This window comes from Coregonus lavaretus, assembly GCF_964263955.1.
Source record: "Coregonus lavaretus genome assembly, chromosome: 8".
In the NCBI taxonomy this organism is placed as follows: Eukaryota; Metazoa; Chordata; class Actinopteri; order Salmoniformes; family Salmonidae; genus Coregonus; species Coregonus lavaretus.
Genome location: NC_139995.1, coordinates 19,478,140 through 19,499,239, shown reverse-complemented (window position 1 = coordinate 19,499,239; position 21,100 = coordinate 19,478,140). Strand labels below are relative to the sequence as shown.

At 45.9% G+C, this 21,100-nt stretch overlaps 1 protein-coding gene and 1 long non-coding RNA gene across 2 annotated transcripts; both read left to right on the top strand.

The window, feature by feature from the left end:
* Positions 1 to 1,221: 1,221 nt before the first annotated feature.
* On the top strand, positions 1,222 to 18,859 carry LOC311133732 (inter-alpha-trypsin inhibitor heavy chain H3-like). Its single transcript, XM_084167282.1, has 22 exons — positions 1,222 to 1,527; positions 2,108 to 2,137; positions 2,507 to 2,530; positions 7,341 to 7,495; positions 7,655 to 7,759; positions 7,904 to 8,066; positions 8,169 to 8,279; positions 8,395 to 8,523; positions 8,623 to 8,739; positions 8,932 to 9,100; positions 9,328 to 9,453; positions 9,565 to 9,746; positions 9,963 to 10,148; positions 10,348 to 10,487; positions 10,771 to 10,931; positions 11,092 to 11,118; positions 11,361 to 11,426; positions 11,800 to 11,913; positions 13,660 to 13,861; positions 14,062 to 14,234; positions 14,505 to 14,616; positions 18,448 to 18,859. Exons 1-22 carry the CDS (start codon positions 1,426 to 1,428, stop codon positions 18,584 to 18,586), a joined length of 2,733 nt encoding a protein of 910 aa, XP_084023408.1. The 5' UTR covers positions 1,222 to 1,425; the 3' UTR covers positions 18,587 to 18,859.
* Positions 4,307 to 4,851, top strand: LOC311133733. Its single transcript, XR_014613624.1, has 2 exons — positions 4,307 to 4,358; positions 4,493 to 4,851. It is a non-coding gene; the product is annotated as an uncharacterized lncRNA (long non-coding RNA).
* Positions 18,860 to 21,100: the final 2,241 nt, after the last annotated feature.

The window sequence follows — 21,100 nt, the reverse complement described above, 5'->3', positions numbered from 1 at the left end:
TCCATACAGACCTTCTCCAGATCCTTCAGGTTTCGGGGCTGTCGCTGGGCAATAGACTTTCAGCTCCCTCCAAAGATTTTCTATTGGGTTCAGGTCTGGAGACTGGCTAGGCCACTCCAGGACCTTGAGATGCTTCTTACGGAGCCACTCCTTAGTTGCCCTGGCTGTGTGTTTTGGGTCGTTGTCATGCTGGAAGACCCAGCCACGACCCATCTTCAATGCTCTTACTGAGGGAAGGAGGTTGTTGGCCAAGATCTTGCGATACATGGCCCCATCCATCCTCCCCTCAATACGGTGCAGTCGTCCTGTCCCCTTTGCAGAAAAGCATCCCCAAAGAATGATGTTTCCACCTCCATCCTTCACGGTTGGGATGGTGTTCTTGGGGTTGTACTCATCCTTCTTCTTCCTCCAAACACAGCAAGTGGAGTTTAGACCAAAAAGCTCTATTTTCGTCTCATCAGACCACATGACCTTCTCCCATTCCTCCTCTGGATCATCCAGATGGTCATTGGCAAACTTCAGACGGGCCTGGACATGCGCTGGCTTGAGCAGGGGGACCTTGCGTGCGCTGCAGGATTTTAATCCATGATGGCGTAGTGTGTTACTAATGGTTTTCTTTGAGACTGTGGTCCCAGCTCTCTTCAGGTCATTGACCAGGTCCTGCCGTGTAATTCTGGGCTGATCCCTCACCTTCCTCATGATCATTGATGCCCCACGAGGTGAGATCTTGCATGGAGCCCCAGACCAAGGGTGATTGACCGTCATCTTGAACTTCTTCCATTTTCTAATAATTGTGCCAACAGTTGTTGCCTTCTCACCAAGCTGCTTGCCTATTGTCCTGTAGCCCATCTCAGCCTTGTGCAGGTCTACAATTTTATCCCTGATGTCCTTACACAGCTCTCTGGTCTTGGCCATTATGGAGAGGTTGGAGTCTGTTTGATTGAGTGTGTGGACAGGTGTCTTTTATACAGGTAACGAGTTCAAACAGGTGCAGTTAATACAGGTAATGAGTGGAGAACAGGAGGGCTTCTTAAAGAAAAATTAACAGGTCTGTGAGAGCTGGAATTCTTACTGGTTGGTAGGTGATCAAATACTTATGTCATGCAATAAAATGCAAATTAATTACTTAAAAATCATACAATGTGATTTTCAGGATTATTAAAAATTACAGACCTCTACATGCTTTGTAAGTAGGAAAACCTGCAAAATCGGCAGTGTATCAAATACTTGTTCTCCCCACTGTAAGTAGACACACATTCACACACCTCGGGCCTCCTGCCACGCTGAGGTCAGGTCTTCCGGTCGTTGCTCCAGTATAAAGCAGACAAACACACACAGTCTGCCACTCCTCCTGTGAGCGGCGTGGTAGGAAACAGTTGAGTTGTTTTCAAAGCAGTGAAGTCAGTGTTTAGCTGCAGTTTGATCATGTCTGGAGTGTGGACTGTGCTGTTGCTCTGGGGATGTGTCTTTCTCCCGGCTCTGTCGCATGGAGCTCTGGTTATCTCACGGGATGCCTCCACACCACAGGTGACTCTCCATTGTTACTATACAGATGCAGGATTCTTAATTTGATCACCCTGTTGCAGGAGAACTTCCTGCAATGCAGGACATGTAAAACCTGTAGTGTATTTGAGGTTTAAAAAGGCAATTCAATTTCAGACTTGATTTTCCCTCATGAAAAATGTGTCTACACCTACAAAATGTCCATTTTTGTAGGTGTAGGTTGCTGCAGGATTATTTTCCTGCTGTAGCAATATGGTTGAAATTAAGATCCTACATCTGTAGTATCTACTCTCCTGTTACTACATCTCTCCCCTGCTGCCATCTCACCCCGCCTGCTATACTGCTATATACTGTTACTCTATTTACTGTATATGTATCTGTACAGTATCTACTTTTCTGTTAACACATCTCTACTTTGATTCATCTCTGTTCTATTTTTGTGTATGTGGGTGTGGGTGTGTTTGCATGCGTGTGTACATTAATCGATTTATAGTCAAGCCAATATCTATATGCATTACAATGAATTAGGCTATGAGATGTTAAATTAGTTTGGATGACATTCTGACCCTAAATTCAAACTTCTCTCTTGTGCTTTGTATCCCAGGGCTCTGATGGTGCTACAAGGCTACTAAAGGTACCGCTCAGCGTCGACACAAACCGTACTGTCTGACACAAATCCAAACAGGAATCTGTCGCAGAATCCGTCAGACTTCTACTCTTGAACACCCAGTGGTGCATCTGATTACACTTGATTAATATTTTGTTATTTGTGTTTTTCCCAAAAACAAATCTAACCTTTGAGACCATGTTTGTGTAAATATTTGAGAAAGTCCTTCGCTCTTTGCCCAGGTTACCCTACTCTCTATTTCAGTAAATACAACAGTATCATTGGCACCTAGAAGTTTCAGCCACTTGAAAAGTTAAAAATGTCTAAGTCGTACAGTGTACTCTGTAAAAAAAGAAATTAATAATACTGTGTCTAAATGTTTTTCTTTTTTTACAGAAAAGAAGTACAGATAATGTGGAGGTAAGGAAATGCACTATATTTACATTCTATTTGTGAGGATGATGATAATGATGATGCACTGCCACCACCATCTTCATCACTAGAAATCTGTACCTTTGCTCACCCAGATTGACTCATCTAGTCTTTTTACTGGAACCACTGAGTTAATGTTTTTCACAAGAGTACAGCGGTAATAATTTGTTTTGGCAGTAATCCTGTAGTCAATGCAGCATATTCCACACTATTCAGCTGTAACAGGAAAATATGTTTTGAGAAAGTGTGTGAATGTTTTACAGGCACATTAGACAGTCATTACTCACACAAACAAACATTTCAAAACACTTCCGTTTCTGTTGCTATTTCTTCTTTCTTTCACTCTCTCTCTCTCATTCTCATTCTCTCTCTCGCTCTCTCTCTCAATTCAATTAAATTTAAGGGCTTTATTGGAATGGGAAACATACACTACCGTTCAAAAGTTTGGGGTCACTTAGAAATTTCCTTGTTTTCGAAAGAAAAGCATTTTTTTTGTCCATTAAAATAACATCAAATTGATCAGAAATACAGTGTAGACATTGTTAATGTTGTAAATGGCTATTGTAACTGGAAACGGCTGATTTTTAATGGAATATCTACATAGGCATACAGAGGTCCATTATCAGCAACCATTAGTCCTGTGTTCCAATGGCACGTTGTGTTTGCTAATCCAAGTTTATCATTTTAAAAGGCTAATTGATCATTAGAAAACACTTTTGCAATTATGTTAGCGCAGCTGAAAACTGTTGTGCTGATTAAAGAAATAATAAAACTGGCCTTCTTGAGACTAGTTGAATATCTGGAGCATCAGCATTGTGGGTTCGATTACAGGCTCAAAATGTCCAGAAACAAATAACTTTCTTCTGAAACTCGTCAGTCTATTCTTGTTCTGAGAAATGAAGGCTATTCCATGCGAGAAATTGCCAAGAAACTGAAGTTCTCGTACAATGGTGTGTACTACTTCCTTCACAGAACAGCGCAAACTGTCTCTAACCAGAATAGAAAGAGGAGTGGGAGGCCCCGGTGCACAACTGAGCAAGAGGACAAATACATTAGAGTGTCTAAATTGAGAAACAGTCACCTCACAGGTCCTCAACTGGCAGCTTCATTAAATAGTACCCTCAAAACACCAGTCTCAACGTCAATAATGAAGAGGCGACTCTTCATATCTCAGACTGGCCAATAAAAATTAAAGATTAAGATGGGCAGTCTGAGATATGGCTTTTTCTTTGCAACTCTGCCTAGAAGGTCAGCATCCCGGAGTCGCCTCTTCACTGTTGACGTTGAGACTGGTGTTTTGCGGGTACTATTTAATGAAGCTGCCAGTTGAGGACCTGTGAGGTGACTGTTTCTCAAACTAAACACTCTAATGTATTTGTCCTCTTGCTCAGTTGTGCACCCGGGCCTCCCACTCCTCTTTCTATTCTGGTTAGAGCCAGTTTGCGCTGTTCTGTGAAGGGAGTCTCAAGAAGGCCAGTTTTATTGCTTCTTTAATCAGCACAACAGTTTTCAGCTGTGCTAACATAATTGCAAAATGGTTTTCTAATGATCAATTAGTCTTTTAAAATGATAAACTTGGATTAGCAAACACAACATGCCATTGGAACACAGGACTGATGGTTGCTGATAATGGGCCTCTGTACGCCTATGTAGCTATTCCATAAAAAATCTGCAGTTTCAAGCTACAATAGCCATTTACAACATTAACAATGTCTACACTGTATTTCTGATCAGTTTGATGTTATTTTAATGGACAAAAAAAGTGTTTTTCTTTCGAAAACAAGGACATTTCTAAGTGACCCCTAACTTTTGAATGGTAGTGTATATATACAGTGTTGTAACAATGTGCAAATAGTTAAAGTAGAAATGGGAAAATAAATAAACGTAAATATGGGTTGTATTTAAAAAGGTGTTTGTTCTTCACTGGTTGCCCTTTTCTTGTGGCAACAGGTCACAAATCCTGCTGCTGTGATGGCACACTGTGGTATTCCACCCAGTAGGCATGGGAGTTTATCAAAATTGGGTTTGTTTTCTAATTCTTTGTGGATCTGTGTAATCTGAGGGAAATATGTGTCTCTAATATGGTCATACATTTGGCAGGAGGTTAGGAAGTGCAGCTCAGTTTCCACCTCATTTTTCTTCAAATCAAATAAAATAAAATTTTATTTGCCACATGCGCCGAATACAACAGGTGTAGACATTACCGTGAAATGCTTACTTACAGCCCTTAACCAACAATGCATTTAGTTTTTAATAAAAAAGTAAAATAAAACAACAACAAAAAAGAGCTGAAGTAAAATAAAATAACAGTAGGGAGGCTATATACAGGAGGGCACCGGTGCAGAGTCAATGTGCGGGGGCACCGGCTAGTTGAGGTAGTTGAGGTAATATGTACATGTGGGTAGAGTTAAAGTGACTATGCATAAAAAATCAACAGAGTAGCAGCAGCATAAAAAGACGGGGTGGGGGTGGGGGCAATGCAAGTAGCCATGACTAGCTGTTCACAGGAGTCTTATGGCTTGGGGGTGGAAGCTGCCGAGAAGTCCTCTGGACACAGACTTGGCGCTCCGGCACCACCCGCCGTGCGGTAGCAGAGAAAGTCTATGACTAGGGTGGCTGGAGTCTTTGACAATTTTGAGGGCCTTCCTCTGATACCGCCTGGTATAGAGGTCCTGGATGACAGTGTGCACATAGCCTGTCATTTCTTGAGAGCCAGGTCTGCCTACGGCGGCCTTTCTCAATAGCAAGGCTATGCTCACTGAGTCTGTACGTAGTCAAAGCTTTCCTTAAGTTTGGGTCAGTCACAGTGGTCAGGTATTCTGCCACTGTGTACTCTCTGTTTAGGGCCAAATAGCATTCTAGTTTGCTCTGTTTGTTTGGTTAATTATTTCCAATGTGTCAAGTAATTCTCTTTTTGTTTTCTCATGATTTGGTTGGGTCTAAATGTGTTGTTGTCCTGTGGGTCTGTTTGTGTTTGTGAACAGAGCCCCAGGACCAGCTTGCTTAGGGGACTCTTCTCCACGTTAATGTCTCTGTAGGTGATGGCTTTGTTATGGAAGGTTTGAGAATCACTTCCTTTTAAGTGGTTATAGAATTTAACGGCTCTTTTCTGGATTTTGATCATTAGCGGGTATCGGCCTAATTCTGCTCTGCATGCATTATTTGGTGTTTTTCGTTGTACACTGAGGATATTTTTGCAGAATTCTATATGCAGAGTCTCAATTTGGGGTTTGTCCCATTTGTGAATTCTTGGTTGGTGAGCGGACCCCAGACCTCCCATCCATAAAGGGCAATGGGTTCTATAACTGATTCAAGTATTTCTTTGCCAGATCCTAATTGGTATGTCAAATTGTATGTTCCTTTTATGGTATAGAAGGCCCTTATTGCCTTGTCTCAGATCGTTCACAGCTTTGTGGAAGTTACCTGTGGTGCTGATGTTTAGGCCGAGGTATATATTGTTTTTTTGTGTGCTCTAGGGCAATGGTGTCTAGATGGAATTTGTATTTGTGCTCCTGGCAACTGGACCTTTTTTGGAACACCATTATTTTTGTCTTACTGAGATTTACTGTCGGGGCCCAGGTCTGACAGAATCTGTGCAGAAGATCTAGGTGCTGCTGTAGGCCCTCCTTGGTTGGTGACAGAAGCACCAGATCATTAGCAAACAGTAGACATTTGAATTCAGATTCTAGTAGGGTGAGGCTGGGTGCTGCAGACTGTACTAGTGCCCTCATCAATTCGTTGATATATATGTTGAAGAGGTTTGGGACTTAAACTGCATCCCTGTCTCACCCCAAGGCCCTGTGGAAAGAAATGTGTGTGTTTTTTGCCAATTTTAACTGCACACTTGTTGTTTGTGTGCATGGATTTTATAATGTCGTTTGTTTTTCCCCCAACACCACTTTCCATCAATTTGTATAGCAGACACTCATGCCAAATTGAGTCAAAAGCTTTTTTGAAGTCAACAAAACATGAGAAGACTTTGCCTTTGTTTTGGTTTGTTTGTTTGTCCATTAGGATGTGCAGGGTGAATACGTGGTCTGTCGTACGGTAATTTGGTAAAACGCCAATTTGACATTTGCTCAGTACATTGTTTTCACTGAGGAAATGAACTAGTCTGCTGTTAATGATAATCCAGAGGATCTTCCCAAGGTTGCTGTTGACGCATATCCCACTGTAGTTATTGGGGTCAAATTTGTCTCTACTTTTGTGGATTGGGGTGATCAGTCCTTGGTTCCAAATATTGGGGAAGATGCCAGAGCTAAGGATGATGTTAAAGAGTTTAAGTATAGCCAGTTGGAATTTGTGGTCTGTATATTTTATAATTTCGTTGAGGATACCATCAACTCTCTCTCTCTCTCTCTCTCTCTCTCTCTCTCTCTCTCTCTCTCTCTCTCTCTCTCTCTCTCTCTCTCTCTCTCTCTCTCTTCCTCTCTCTCTCTCTCTCTCTCTCTCTCTCTCTCTCTCTCTCTCTCTCTCTTCCTCCCTCTCTCTCTTCCTCCCTCTCTCTCTCTCTTTCTCTCTCTCTCTCTCTCTCTCTCTCTCTCTCTCTCTCTCTCTCTCTCTCTCTCTCTCTCTCTCTCTCTCGCTCTCTTCCTCCCTCTCTCTCTCTCTCTCTCTCTCTCTCTCTCTCTCTCTCTCTCTCTCTCTCTCTCTCTCTCTTCCTCCCTCTCTCTCTCTCTCTCTCTCTCTCTCTCTCTCTCTCTCTTCCTCTCTCTCTCTTCCTCCCTCTCTCTCTCTCTCTCTCTCTCTCTCTCTCTCTTACTTTCTCTCTCTCTTACTTTCTCTCTTACTCTCTCAGGTGGAGGTGTACAGTGTAAAGGTGGAGCATAAGGTGGCTTCTCGTTTCGCTCACACGGTCATAACCTCCAGTGCTCTGAACAAGGCCAACTCCTCTCAGGAAGTGTTCTTTGATGTGGATCTGCCCAAGACCGCCTTCATCACCAACTTCAGCATGTCAGTCAGCACCCATGGCATGTGTAGAAGCCACGTTATGTGTAAAAATGATAACATCAATCCATAGGACTGTTACTCTTCGGTGTATGTGTGTGTCTGTGTGTGAGTGCATATGTGTTTATGTTTGTTTGTTTGAATGACTGTGTTTTTGTATCTCAGGGAGATAGAGGGTCAGACATACACAGGTAAGGTGAAGGAGAAGGAGCAAGCCAAGAAGCAATATCAGAAAGCTGTTTCCACAGGGCAGACTGCAGGACTGGTCAAGTGAGTCGAACAGGGTAATGAGGAGGGGGCAAACATGATGTATCCATTACACCAAGCACTCCTATACTATTTTATCACAGCCTGTGTTTGAGTGTTTTGTTTCAACTGTGATCCTCCTACTGGGCCTGTGTTTGTGTACTCTAGGGCATCAGGGAGGAAGATGGAGAAGTTCTCCGTGTCTGTGAACATCGCGGCCAATAGTAACGTCACCTTCATTTTGACCCACGAGGAGTTGCTTCAGCGTAAACTGGGCCAGTACGAGATCATGACCCATGTCAAACCCAAGCAGCTGGTCCAGCACTTTGAGGTCTGTAGATGTGTACACTCTATACCCCAAAACAAAACTTTTGTCATCATCTTGACTCCTCAGTCCTGTGTCTCATCAGTCCTGTCCATGTCTCTGTGACAGATTGTGGCAGATATCTATGAACCCCAGGGAATTGCCTTCCTGGATGCCTATGGAACCTTCATCTCCAACGAGCTTCTCCCCCTGGTGGAGAAAACAGTCACCGACAAAAAGGTAAATTATGCTGTTCTGTTCTATGAAACAAATGCATGTGGAACATATCCTCCCAAAGAGATTAATACAATTCTGTGTTGTTTTGTGTTTAATTGTGTTGCCCTCCCTCACTCAGGCACACATCTCATTCTGCCCAACACTGGACCAGCAGAGGAAGTGCCCGGGTTGTGACGGCACCCTGATTGACGGGGATTTCTTCATCAAATATGATGTGAACCGAGCTGAGACCATCGGTGACATCCAGGTCAGCTGTGTTGAATATAATATAGGATCAGTATTTGGGTCAATTCCATCAATTCAGGGTGTTCATGTCATAATGATGTTCATTATACATCTTTTTCAGATAGTGAATGGGTACTTTGTGCACTTCTTTGCTCCTCCGGACTTACCCCGAGTTCCAAAGAATGTGGTGTTTGTGATCGATAGGAGTGGGTCAATGGGCGGAATCAAAATGCAGCAGGTAATAGAGAGAAATAGTGTGTCTGAGAGAAAGAAAGAAAGAAAGAGAGAGAGAAGATGAAAGAGAGAGAATATGAGAGAGGGAGAGAAGATGAGAGGGAGAGAGAAGGGTAGAGGAAACATATCACTTGGTTACAGTGCTGTAAAAGTAGTTCATGCTCAGATTGACCTGAGAGCCTTTGATCCCTCATAGACAAAGGAAGCTATGCTGAATATCCTGAATGACCTGGATGAGGACGACTACTTCGGAATTGTCATATTTGACTATCAAATCTTAACATGGAAGGAATCTCTGACCAAGGCCAACACGGAAAATGTGTCTGAAGCCCAAAAATTTGTCAAAGAAATAGATTACAGGGGAGGTGAGCCATTATGTGTTTATTGGGAATGGGGTGACTCATACAAAGAGAAATAATTAATGATGTTTCTGTCACTAGGACTTTAGTAGTGAATCAATGGCAGTACAACACTTGGGCAAGCAGTATGATAAAAGTGAGGTGCATTTATGAGGGAACTTGCAAAAGGATATCTATCAAACATTTATTTTTGATAACACCTGGATTGATTTTGTGTGTTGTTCTCCTTTTAGTCACTAATATAAATGATGCTGTGATGAAAGCTGTGGACATGATAATGAAAGACATACAAGACAAGAAGGTCCCGGAGAAGAGTGTGTCTATGGTTATCTTACTGACAGATGGAATGCCCAACTCAGGTGCCATTTTAACATTGAAGTAGCCATCTGATGTATTGCTCTATATTAGATCAAGCCAGTAAGGTCATGGTACATATGTTTACTGGTCCAGCCATGTGTGTTTGTGTACAGGAGAGTCTTCTGTACCACAGATTCAGCAGAATGTCCTTGGTGCTATGGGTGGGAACATGTCTCTGTTCTGTCTGGGCTTTGGGAATGACGTGGACTACTCCTTTCTGGATGTGATGTCTAGACAGAACCAGGGACTGGCCCGGAGGATCTACGAGGGCTCTGATGCCACTGTCCAGCTTCAGGTGTGGACCAGGGCTCTGTCCCAAATCTCACAATAGTAACTTTTCTGAGGTTTTCTGGTTTGACCATATCACTGATAGGGAGCATCACTGGATAGATGAAACTATTTAGGTCCTTGAGAGGTCTTATATAGATCCTACGTTTTGGCATTATTGATAATGTACTGTAAAAAATTATAATAGACAAATGACTAGGTGATGTGTGCATTTGTGTCCCAGGGTTTCTATGATGAAGTGGCCAGCCCCCTCCTCTCCGAGGTGGACCTGCGTTACCCTGACAACCTGGTGAACTCTCTGACCACCAGTCACTACAAGCAGCTGTTCAACGGCTCAGAGATTGTGGTAGCTGGCCGGCTCACTGACAATAGCCTGGATAACTTCCTGGTGGAGGTGTTTGCACAGGGGGTGAGGAACAGGCAGGCACAACACAACACACCACACCACCCTGATACTGAGCTTAGAAAGATGGATCTTTCTTTGCACCTGAAGGGCATTGTGACTCAAGTATTGTACAATGCTCGACCCAACTAATGCTTCTCTCTCACTCCTTCTCTGTGTATAATACCTCTTTCTCTTCTCTCTCACATCGTCACACTCTTTTTAGATCGAGGAGGACTTTATTGTCAAAGGCCAGGCCAGTGCCCAGGAGTGGGACATACTGTACCCTGAGCAGGAGTACATCTTTGGGGACTTCACTGAGCGTCTTTGGGCCTACCTCACCATCCAAGAACTGTTGAGCAAGAGGTCTGTGTGATCAGCTAACTGCTATTAACTGCTAGTCTGGTGAACTCTCCAGAACTAAATGGTGGTTAAGCATTATCCAAATGCCTAAAACATACTGGTAGTTGAGAGCTTTGGGATCTAATGAATGGAGCTGGGTATATTAAAGTAACTCAATTCGTAAATATTCCATTATTTTCTGCCCCGCGGTGTAAGTTCAACCAAACCTAACCCAAGTTAAACCGAACCTAACCTCTAATCCAAACCTAATGCAATAGCACCACTCATCCTATGTTTCAATTGTCAGAGGGACTGGTACTGCGGAGGAGAAGGGAAATGCCACTGCCCAGGCTCTGGAGATGTCCCTGCAGTACAGCTTCGTCACCCCCCTTACCTCCATGGTGGTCACCAAGCCTGAGACTGACAAAGGGCCAGAGGGCCCCCTCATCGCCGACAAGCTGACCGAGGGTATGAGACCCAGTGGGTTGGGAGTGAAGAGGGGCAGGGGGAGACAACCAGTACATCTGGCGTGTCTTATCTGACATGTTTATCTCAGTGGTTATGGAAATCCTTGCATCGATTGTCAAAGGTGTGTGTCTGACTGTTTTCTTTTGCTACTGTTTGACAGATGAAAGGCAGAAAGCCCAGAAATTTGGTAAGCACATGCCATGAATGGACATGACTGTATCCTTCATCTAAATGGGTTTCTATGTCATTATAGTGGATCACCTGAATTTATGACATGGAAAGCTGACACCAAATTATTTGTGGTTAGAAACTGAGGATATTGCATGGTAATATACACCCTGTTATATTCAGAGTAAATCTATCAAATGCATTTTACCACTTTGAACGTGAACTTTATTTGCCATCTGACATCTTTGGTGTGATTTTCAGGTTATGCTGCACCCCAGCTGATGAGCAACACCTGGACGCACAGCAGGATCTCACCCACATACTTTGGTGAGTCCCACTTAATTCAGAGTGACCCTCCTGTCAGACATGGGTTACTTCGGGATTTTCTATCTGGTGGAACTGTCCCAAAAATGGGTTGCTTCACCAACTACAGTAATTTTGTATTTATATTTAGTATGTTCAATGCCCACCATGCTGTCATGCCACGACAAAAAAATAAATAAAACATTGTAAAGTGGTTATCCCACTGGCTATAAGGTGAATGCACCAATTTGTAAGTCGCTCTGGATAAGATCGTCTGCTAAATGACGTAAATGTAATAAATGTAAATGACTATAATAGAGTGATCCAAAGTTTGGATGGGCTTAGCCTCAACCAAATCAAATTTCAAAACTGTAACAATCTGTTGTTGACTCTGCAGTGGATGGAGACCCTCATTTCATGATTGAGTTGCCAGAGCAGGAGGATGCATTGTGCTTCAACATAGATGACAAGCCTGGTACCATCTTCAACCTAGTGAGAGACCAGCTGGCAGGTGAATATGTAGAAATTAGGCATTATTTGAAATTGACCAACCTTTGACAGTAATGCGTCTTTGAAGGCATGAATTCAAACCATGACACTTGTTTTATAAAATATACACTGCTCAAAAAAAGAAAGGGAACACTTAAACAACACAATGTAACTCCAAGTCAATCACACTTCTGTGAAATCAAACTGTCCACTTAGGAAGCAACACTGATTGACAATAAATGTCACATGCTGTTGTGCAAATGGAATAGAAAACAGGTGGAAATTATAGGCAATTAGCAAGACACCCCCAATCAAGGAGTGGTTCTGCAGGTGGTGACCACAGACCACTTCTCAGTTCCTATGTTTCCTGGCTGATGTTTTGGTCACTTTTGAATACTGGCGGTGCTTTCACTCTAATGGTAGCATGAGACAGAGTCTACAACCCACACAAGTGGCTCAGGTAGTGCAGCTCATCCAGGATGGCACATCAATGCGAGCTGTGGCAAGAAGGTTTGCTGTGTCTGTCAGCGTAGTGTCCAGAGCATGGAGGCGCTACCAGGAGACGGGCCAGTACATCAGGAGACGTGGAGGAGGCCGTAGGAGGGCAACAACCCAGCAGCAGGACCGCTACCTCCGCCTTTGTGCAAGGAGGAGCAGGAGGAGCACTGCCAGAGCCCTGCAAAATGACCTCCAGCAGGCCACAAATGTGCATGTGTCTGCTCAAACGGTCAGAAACAGACTCCATGAGGGTGGTATGAGGGCCCGATGTCCACAGGTGGGGGTTGTGCTTACAGCCCAACACTGTGCAGGACGTTTGGCATTTGCCAGAGAACACCAAGATTGGCAAATTCGCCACTGGCGCCCTGTGCTCTTCACAGATGAAAGTAGGTTCACACTGAGCACATGTGACAGACGTGACAGAGTCTGGAGACGCCGTGGAGAACGTTCTGCTGCCTGCAACATCCTCCAGCATGACCGGTTTGGCGGTGGGTCAGTCATGGTGTGGGGTGGCATTTCTTTGGGGGGCCGCACAGCCCTCCATGTGCTTGCTAGAGGTAGCCTGACTGCCATTAGGTACCGAGATGAGATCCTCAGACCCCTTGTGAGACCATATGCTGGTGCGGTTGGCCCTGGGTTCCTCCTAATGCAAGACAATGCTAGACCTCATGTGGCTGGAGTGTGTCAGCAGTTCCTGCAAGAGGAAGGCATTGATGCTATGGACTGGCCCGCCCGTTCCTCAGACCTGAATCCAATTGAGCACATCTGGAACATCATGTCTCGCTCCATCCACCAACGCCACGTTGCACCACAGACTGTCCAGGAGTTGGCGGATGCTTTAGTCCAGGTCTGGGAGGAGATCCCTCAGGAGACCATCCGCCACCTCATCAGGAGCATGCCCAGGCGTTGTAGGGAGGTCATACAGGCACGTGGAGGCCACACACACTACTGAGCCTCATTTTGACTTGTTTTAAGGACATTACATCAAAGTTGGATCAGCCTGTAGTGTGGTTTTCCACTTTAATTTTGAGTGTGACTCCAAATCCAGACCTCCATGGGTTGATAAATTTGATTTCCATTGATAATTTTTGTGATTTTGTTGTCAGCACATTCAACTATGTAAAGAAAAAAGTATTTCATAAGATTATTTCATTCATTCAGATCTAGGATGTGTTATTTTAGTGTTCCCTTTATTTTTTTGAGCAGTGTATAACACATATCAAATCTACACTATACCAACAGCTTGCCTCAATCCCATGCTGCCTTGCAGGTATTTTGGTCAATGGCCAGACCATTGGGGATAAGAAGGTGGCCCCTGATGGCAAAGTGAACACCTACTTTGGTCGCTTTGGCATCGTTCACCAGGGGCTGGGGGTGAGACTGGAGGTGACCACTCATGACATCACTGTGTCCCAGGATGGCAAGCAGGCCAAGCTCTTCTGGTCAGACACCGCCTCTCTCAAGGGAGCCAAGTAAGCACCCTTACCCATTACGGTTTTGCTGTTCTGTCTTCCATATAACTCCTATAACTAATAACTAAGGCTAGATACGTAGAGACCAGAGTTTATATCTGTAATGCAACCTCCCTACCACATAAGGTTGAAGGGGCATCTAACGTTTCATTCTGTCATCATGGTTAAACTACCTCCATCTCCCTCTCCCCCTCCTATAGTATGGACCTGCAGGTGACCAAAGACCGCAGCTTGACTGTCACCCTCAGGGACTCGGTCCGGTTTGTGGTCATCCTACACAAGGTGTGGAAGCAGCACCCCTACCACCAGGACTACTTGGGCTTCTATACCCTGGACAGCCACCTCCTCTCCCCCAGCGTCCACGGCCTTCTAGGTAGGACAGCCACCTCCTCTCCCCCAGCGTCCACTGGCTCCTAGGTAGGACAGCCACCTCCTCTCCCCCAGCGTCCACTGGCTCCTAGGTAGGACAGCGACCTCCTCTCCTCCATCGTCCACGGCCTGCTAGGTACCACCAGGGGTGCAATCTGTCATTGGCAAGGCCAGATGAAGTCTGCTTAGCTGGCTGGAGGTTTACTCTGCATTATATTTGGAAAATTGTCTGTATATTTGATCAATTAAAATGTATTATATTGTCCCCATACAGGTCAGTTTTACCATGGCGTGCAGTTTGAGGTGAGAGACATGCGTCCAGGAGAGGTGCCAGAGAAACCAGATGCCACCATGCTAGTGAAGGGACAGGAGCTTACAGTGACAAGGTAGATGCCTACACACACACATACATACTTCTTCTTCGGTAATCCCATTGTATCCAAAGATGACTTCCACTTCTGAGTTTATGGTAAATTCTTTGGTGACTGTGGAGTCCAATCCGAGATCCACAAACTTTATTGCAGGTGGGGCATGTGTAGTCTGTGTTGGTGGGGGCAGGCATGGTTGTATGTCTCCTGAGCAGTTTTTGCTGTCTCTTTGTGCTCCTCTCCTCCTCCCACCTCAGTACACCACTCTGGCAGTATCCTCTAGGTCTGTGGGTTTGATGTTGCACTTCTTCAGCAATGTTTTCAGCTGGTCCTTGTAGCGCTTCATCTGCCCCCCTGCAGACAGCCGGCCAAGATGTAGCTGGCCATACAGGATCTTCCGCGGCAAGTGTTCCTGAGACATCCTAATGACATGCCCAAGCCAGCGTAGTTGATGTTGGGTGACCATGGCCTCCATACTCTTGCAGTTGCGCTGCAGGCATCCTATGTGGAATCACTCTAGCTGCTTGTTGTGGCGGCTGTAAGTGACCCAAGCTTCACTGCTGGAAAGAAGTGTGGTGATGCAGACGGCTTGATAGACGGCGACTTTGGTGTGGAGGTGGAGATCCCTGTTTTGGAAGACCCTGCGTCTGAGTTTCCCAAAGGCAGCTGATGCTTACTTGATCCTATTTTGAATTTCGAAGTCGATGCTGCGGTCCTCCGAGAGGACGCTGCCCAGGTATTTGAAGGATGGGACTATTGCCAGTGATTTGTGTTCAATGGTGAAGACAGGCATGGTGGGTGGAGGGCTGGATCTCCATTGGCAGACCACCTCTGTCTTGGTGGTATTGATAGACAGTCCCATCCTACTATAGACCCTCACAGCCGCTACAAGGACGGACTGAAGATCTTCCGGAGTGTGGGCCACAAGGGCACAGTCATCAGCATACTGCAGCTCAAGAACCCGCTCCGTCAAAACCTTGGTGGTTGCTTGGAGCCTTCATGTCGACCGTACTCCTGTTCTTTCTGAAGCCGCATTGTGACTCTGCAGCAGTTCCTCTGTGATGTTGTTCACCATCCTGTGTAGCACCACCTTGGCCAGGACCTTGCCGGCAACAGCCAGGAGGGATATCCCCCGGCTGTTGCCGCAGATGGACTTGTCACTCTTGTTCTTCTAGATGGTGACAATGTTTGCTTCCCACCGCTGTTGGGGGAGGATCTCCCAGTCCCAAACCGCCGTGATGTACTGGTGGAGCGTTCTGGTGCAGAAGTAACCACCCTTCTTATGTAGCTCTGCCGGGATTCTGTCAGTGCCAGGAGCCTTGTTGTTCTTGAGGGAACGGATAGCTGATAACACCTCTTGGAAGGTTGGTGAATGGTTGAGGTCTTGAATGGGTGGACGGACAGGCAGTTCTTCCAGGATGAAGTGGTCTGTAGGAGAGTGCTGATTGAGTAGTTCTTCAAAGTGATCAGCCCACCTCATCAGGATCTGGTTTTGTTCCTTCAAGAGAGTCAGATCATCAGCTGTTTTCGGGGGGGTGATGGAGCGACTTCTAGGGCCATAGATAGCTTTAGTTGAGTTGTAGAAATTGTGCATGTCGTTTTTGTCTGCATAAATTTGGATTTCCTGTGCCTTATTCGTCCACCATTCGTTCTGCAGAGCATGCAAGGTTGTTTGCACTTCCTTGCGTGATGCACGCCATTGCTGGCGGAGGGTAGCAGATGTGGGGCTGTTGAGAATAGCCCTGTGCGCTTTGTGCATATTGTCCAGTAAGGTTGTGATGGTGTCAGAGTTCTCATCAAACCAGTCCTGATGTTTCCTACCTCTGTAGCCAATGGAGTGGGCCACTGCCTAATAGATGCCCACTTCTGGTCCATGGGGTCCTCTGCATTCAAAAGAGGCTCCGTCCCCTTCAGCCTTTCAGCGAGAGAGCGACGGAACTCGTCCCTTACTGCAGTTTTCTCAAGCCCGGGTACAGTGCAGACGCCTCTTACTGGACTTCTGCAGGCATGTGGGGGGACGTATTCTCACCTGGAGTTTAGCCAGTATCATACGGTGATCTATCCAGCATTCTGCACCCCTCATGGCATGTGTCAGCAGGACGTCATTAGTGTCAGAACGTCTCACTATGACGAAGTCGATCAGGTGCAAGTGTTTGGAGCGTGGGTGCATCCATTATGTTTTATATGTGTTCTTCTGCTGGAACAAGGTGTTGGTGACAATGAGATTGTGCACGGCACATAAAGTTAGCAGTCACATGCCATTCTCATTGACCTGACCAACACCATGCCTACCCAACACTCCATTCCATATCCTGTTGTTCTGTCCCAACCTTGCGTTGAAGTCACCCAGCAGAAAGATCTTCTCATTCCTGGGGATGCGGTGAAGGGCCTCATCTAGGGATTGGTAGAAGCAGTAATTTGCCTCATTTTCAGATGGTAACGTTGGAGCGTATGCACTGAGAAGAGTAGCATAACGCATCTTGGCTAGGGGGATACGGAGAGACATTAGTCTTTCACTTATGCCGACAGGTGTTTCGGTGAGGCTGTGTAAAAGGCTGTTCTTAATTGCCAGTCCCACACCGTGCTGATGTTGTCCACCCAGAGGGTAACCTTTCCAGAAGAAGGTGTAGCCTTCTCTCTCCCTCTTTCAGGGAACCTTCATCCAGGAACCTGGTCTCACTCAGGGCAGCAATGTCAATGTTGTAGCGTCTTAGTTCTGCAGCAATCAGAGCTGTTCTCCGATATGGTCTATCGCTATTATCGTCAGTGTCCAAAAGAGTTCTGATGTACCATGTCGCCAGTTTCAGGGGAATTATTTTCTTTAGCATTTTTCAACCGCTGAGTGGACCTCCCGATAGGTGCAGTAGCCTATCCAGGATGGAGTGAGTGGGCAATTTGTAGGCCACCTTTTCTAGGCCTCTCCCCAGCTGGGGTGAGCCATGTGGCTCCTAAATAGGGCTGCTCAGTCACACAGGGGTCTGCCGAGAGCAACTGCCACTCAAGTCCTTGCTGCTGCCGACCATAATAGCCCTGTGCTGCTGGCGTGCAGGGGTCTGATTAAGGGCTCCCAGTGCATTCACTTCTGCCCCGTCACCAGACACCCCAACGCCGCCAGACTGTAGTCCGGTTTCCGGTTGATGGCTTCACTGAGGTCAGGAGTGGATACCTGCGCAAAGGAAGTTATTTAAAGTGCCGCTGAGGGTTTGCAATCCCCAACAGCACTACTTCACTGTAGGAAGGTGAATTCCAGTGGCAAGGGGGGAAACCCAGGATGACCAGTATCTTCCACAGCTGCAGGAGGCAGCCGGATCCCCAGTCTGTCGGCGTACGCCTACCGTGCGCCGCCAGCACGCTGCTTTTCTCTAAGGGTGTGCTCCCCTAGCCTTTGTCGTACCAGACTAACCCACAAGGCAGCGGGACAGTGGTTGATGGCTGCCAGGATGTGTCAACACAAAGGTGGGCCTGCACAGACGCATCTCTGGGGCCCACTGCTGCTCCGAGATCCCCTGCCAGTTAGCCTGGAGTTTCAAAACAACCGGTTAACGTGTGCCGCCGTGAGGAGGCCCGACAGGAGTCTTGGTCATGGAGAGGCTTTGTACCGGCAAGGGGAGACTTGTGCATGAAGCTGCTCCCCAATTCACCACAAGGGCTAGCTGGCGGCAGCGAGCTGTAAGCGAGAGTATGCAAGCACGTGGTAAGCGGGCATGCAACTTACCTCAACTTAGGCACTACTGCACTAGACGCGTCACATACACCCTGCGGTTGCCCGCGGACACACACACATGCATACACACATACATACACACACTTCTCTCATCATTGTCTCTCCTCCTTGCTGTGTTTCCACAGGGGCTGGCAGAGGGACTTCCGCTGGGATGTGAAGAATGGAGAGAACATCCCCTGCTGGTTCATCCATAGCAACGGCAATGGCCTCATCGATGGAAACCACACAGACTACATCATGTCTGGACTCTTCAAGACTGTCTGAGTCTCGTACACTAGCAGTCAACCTCCTCAAACTGTACAATACATCAGTCACACGTTTCACATGGATTCAACACACTGTATGTGCTAAAGATACACTATCATGACATGAGAATAATTATGGGTAACTTTAGATCAAATCTGACTGGAGTACATTTAATTAAAAGATAAGTGGCAAGAAAGGGGACACAAGTGGCTGTCAAAGATTCCATCTTTTTATATATTGATATGGGATAGTGATGAGCAAAACCTGTTGAAATAAATGGACTCACTGCCACCTAACTTGTGTGTATTTATTCCCATTTTGAATGGCCACTGAGAGGGAAAGATGAACGGAGAGAGAAAGATATACAGAGAGATGTAAAAAATCAACACCTCTGTGTGCTTGACGTAGGGGCGTTGGTCAGACCTGACCTCAGCCTGGGTTTGTGTGTGTTTCTTGCTCTGCCCAGTTTAACAAGGCATAGCTCATGCCAGTTACTTCATCTAGATATGAGGTCACTTCCCAACAGCATCACATAAGGCGTCTCTATTAAAAGGCAGTTTGAAGAGTGACTGAGCTAATAAACCAGACAGAGCGTTTTTGTTTTAATACAGTAGGTTCTCTACAGTCATTTAGAAACCACACCTTTGATTCAACGGGACACAAGGATAGTGACACAAAGATAGTGACACAAGGATAGTGACACAGGATAGTGACACAAGGATAGTGACACAAAGAAAGTGACACAAGGATAGCAACAGGCCCCGTGGAAGGCGGAGGGATGGACATGCTGTATGTCTGCCTGCCTGTGTGTGTGTGTGTGTGTGTGTGTGCACTTGTTTTTCTACATTATCAAGACCCCAATGTCCTAACATTTCACCTTAATGTCCTGAAAAGGTAGGGAAATAATAACTTTTTTGAAACGTCCTGAATTTGTTCAAATGCTATTTTAAGCTTAGGGTTTTGGGGGTTAGGGTTAGGTTAAGAGTTAGGGTTAGGTTTAGGATTAGGGTGTGCACTAACTTTACTGTAACAGTGTGCTTTGTCTCCCCGGCTCTGATTACATAGCTGGGGTGTGTTTCCTAATGGGTCCTGGGCAGGAGCGCTGACCCAAGTCATGTCGGAAGTTCAGGAGTTGAGAGGGATTTTCTTAAGGGGGTCTTTGGGGGTATGTATTTGGAGGAGGGACATTAATTCACACCAGATGTGGGGGGTGTTGGGGATTGTTTGGGAGGCCTCCAGCCCACTGTACTCCGAGGGCCAAATCCAAACTTGATATACACTGAGTGTACAAAACATTAAGAACACCTGCTCTTTCCATGACATAGGCTGACCAGGTGAAAGCTGTCAGCCTCTGTAGCTCAGCTGGTAGAGCACGGCGCTTGTAACGCCAAGGTAGTGGGTTTGATCCCCGGGACCACCCATACACAAAAATGTATGCACGCATGACTGTAAGTCGCTTTGGATAAAAGCGTCTGCTAAATGGCATATTATATGATCCCTTATTGATTTTTAAGCCTTAAGACACTTGAGACATGGATTGTGTATGTGTGTCATTCAGAGGTTGAATGGGCAAGACAAAAGATTGAAGTGCCTTGGAACAGGGTATGGTAGTAGGTGCCAGGTGCACCGGTTTGTGTCAAGAACTGCAACGCTACTGGGTTTTCACGCTCAACAGTTTCCTGTGTGTATCAAGAATGGTCCACCACCCAAAGGACATCCAGCCAACTTGACACAACTGTGGGAAGCATTGGAGTCAACATGGGCCAGCATCCCTGTGGAATGCTTTTGACACCTTGGGGGGGGGGTTGCAACTCAATATTAGGAATGTGTTCCTAATATTTTGTATACTCAGTGTATGTGCGCAACTTCACCTTTCACGCATGTCTAGGTGCGGTCTGTCTGAATGTCTCTCTCTCTCTCTTTGTCCATTTTCCTAGATGAAGAAGGGGTGAAGAAGGGTAAGGAAGGGGGTGAGGCAGGGCCGGGTGTTGAGGGAGGTAGAGGCCAGGGACAAGGGGAATGAGAAACAAGTAACATGAACTAGCTTCTCTATGAAAGTTAACATTTTCTTCTTCATGATTTGCTGATCCCTCCTGATGACCCGGTTGGACATTACTCCAACAGGGTCACCAGGAGGGATAAGCCAATGAAGTTGGAAGTCCCAACCAGTTGACTACATTAAAACGGTGGAAGCCCTCAATGGCGCTGTCCATGCTATGGCTTTCTGTCAATCAAAGACCAGTGGAGCAACTCCATTCTTGAGTCTTGATAATTAAGTCCCTAAAGACATTTCAAAGGCTTGTAGCTATGCTAGCTCAGCCCAGATGCAGAGTGTAGGTGTCCTTATTAACCACAGGATGGCAGCAGAGACCTGTGACAATACTGTAGTGTAGTCTAATCACTGGCTGTCAGGTCTTCAGTCATTATCCATAGAGAATGATACAGGCCTCTGGTGGCCAGAAGGCCATAGCATGGACAGCGCCATTGAGGGCTTCCACCGTTTTAATGTAGTCAACTGGTTGGGACTTCCAA

Coding starts and splice junctions, on each gene's coding strand:
- LOC311133732 (XM_084167282.1), top strand. CDS start 1,426: ATGTCTGGAGTGTGGACTGTGCTGTTGCTCTGGGGATGTGTCTTTCTC. Junction 8,067..8,168: donor AGCTGGTCCAGCACTTTGAG/GTCTGTAGATGT, acceptor TCTCTGTGACAG/ATTGTGGCAGATATCTATGA. Junction 11,914..13,659: donor AGTGAGAGACCAGCTGGCAG/GTGAATATGTAG, acceptor GCTGCCTTGCAG/GTATTTTGGTCAATGGCCAG.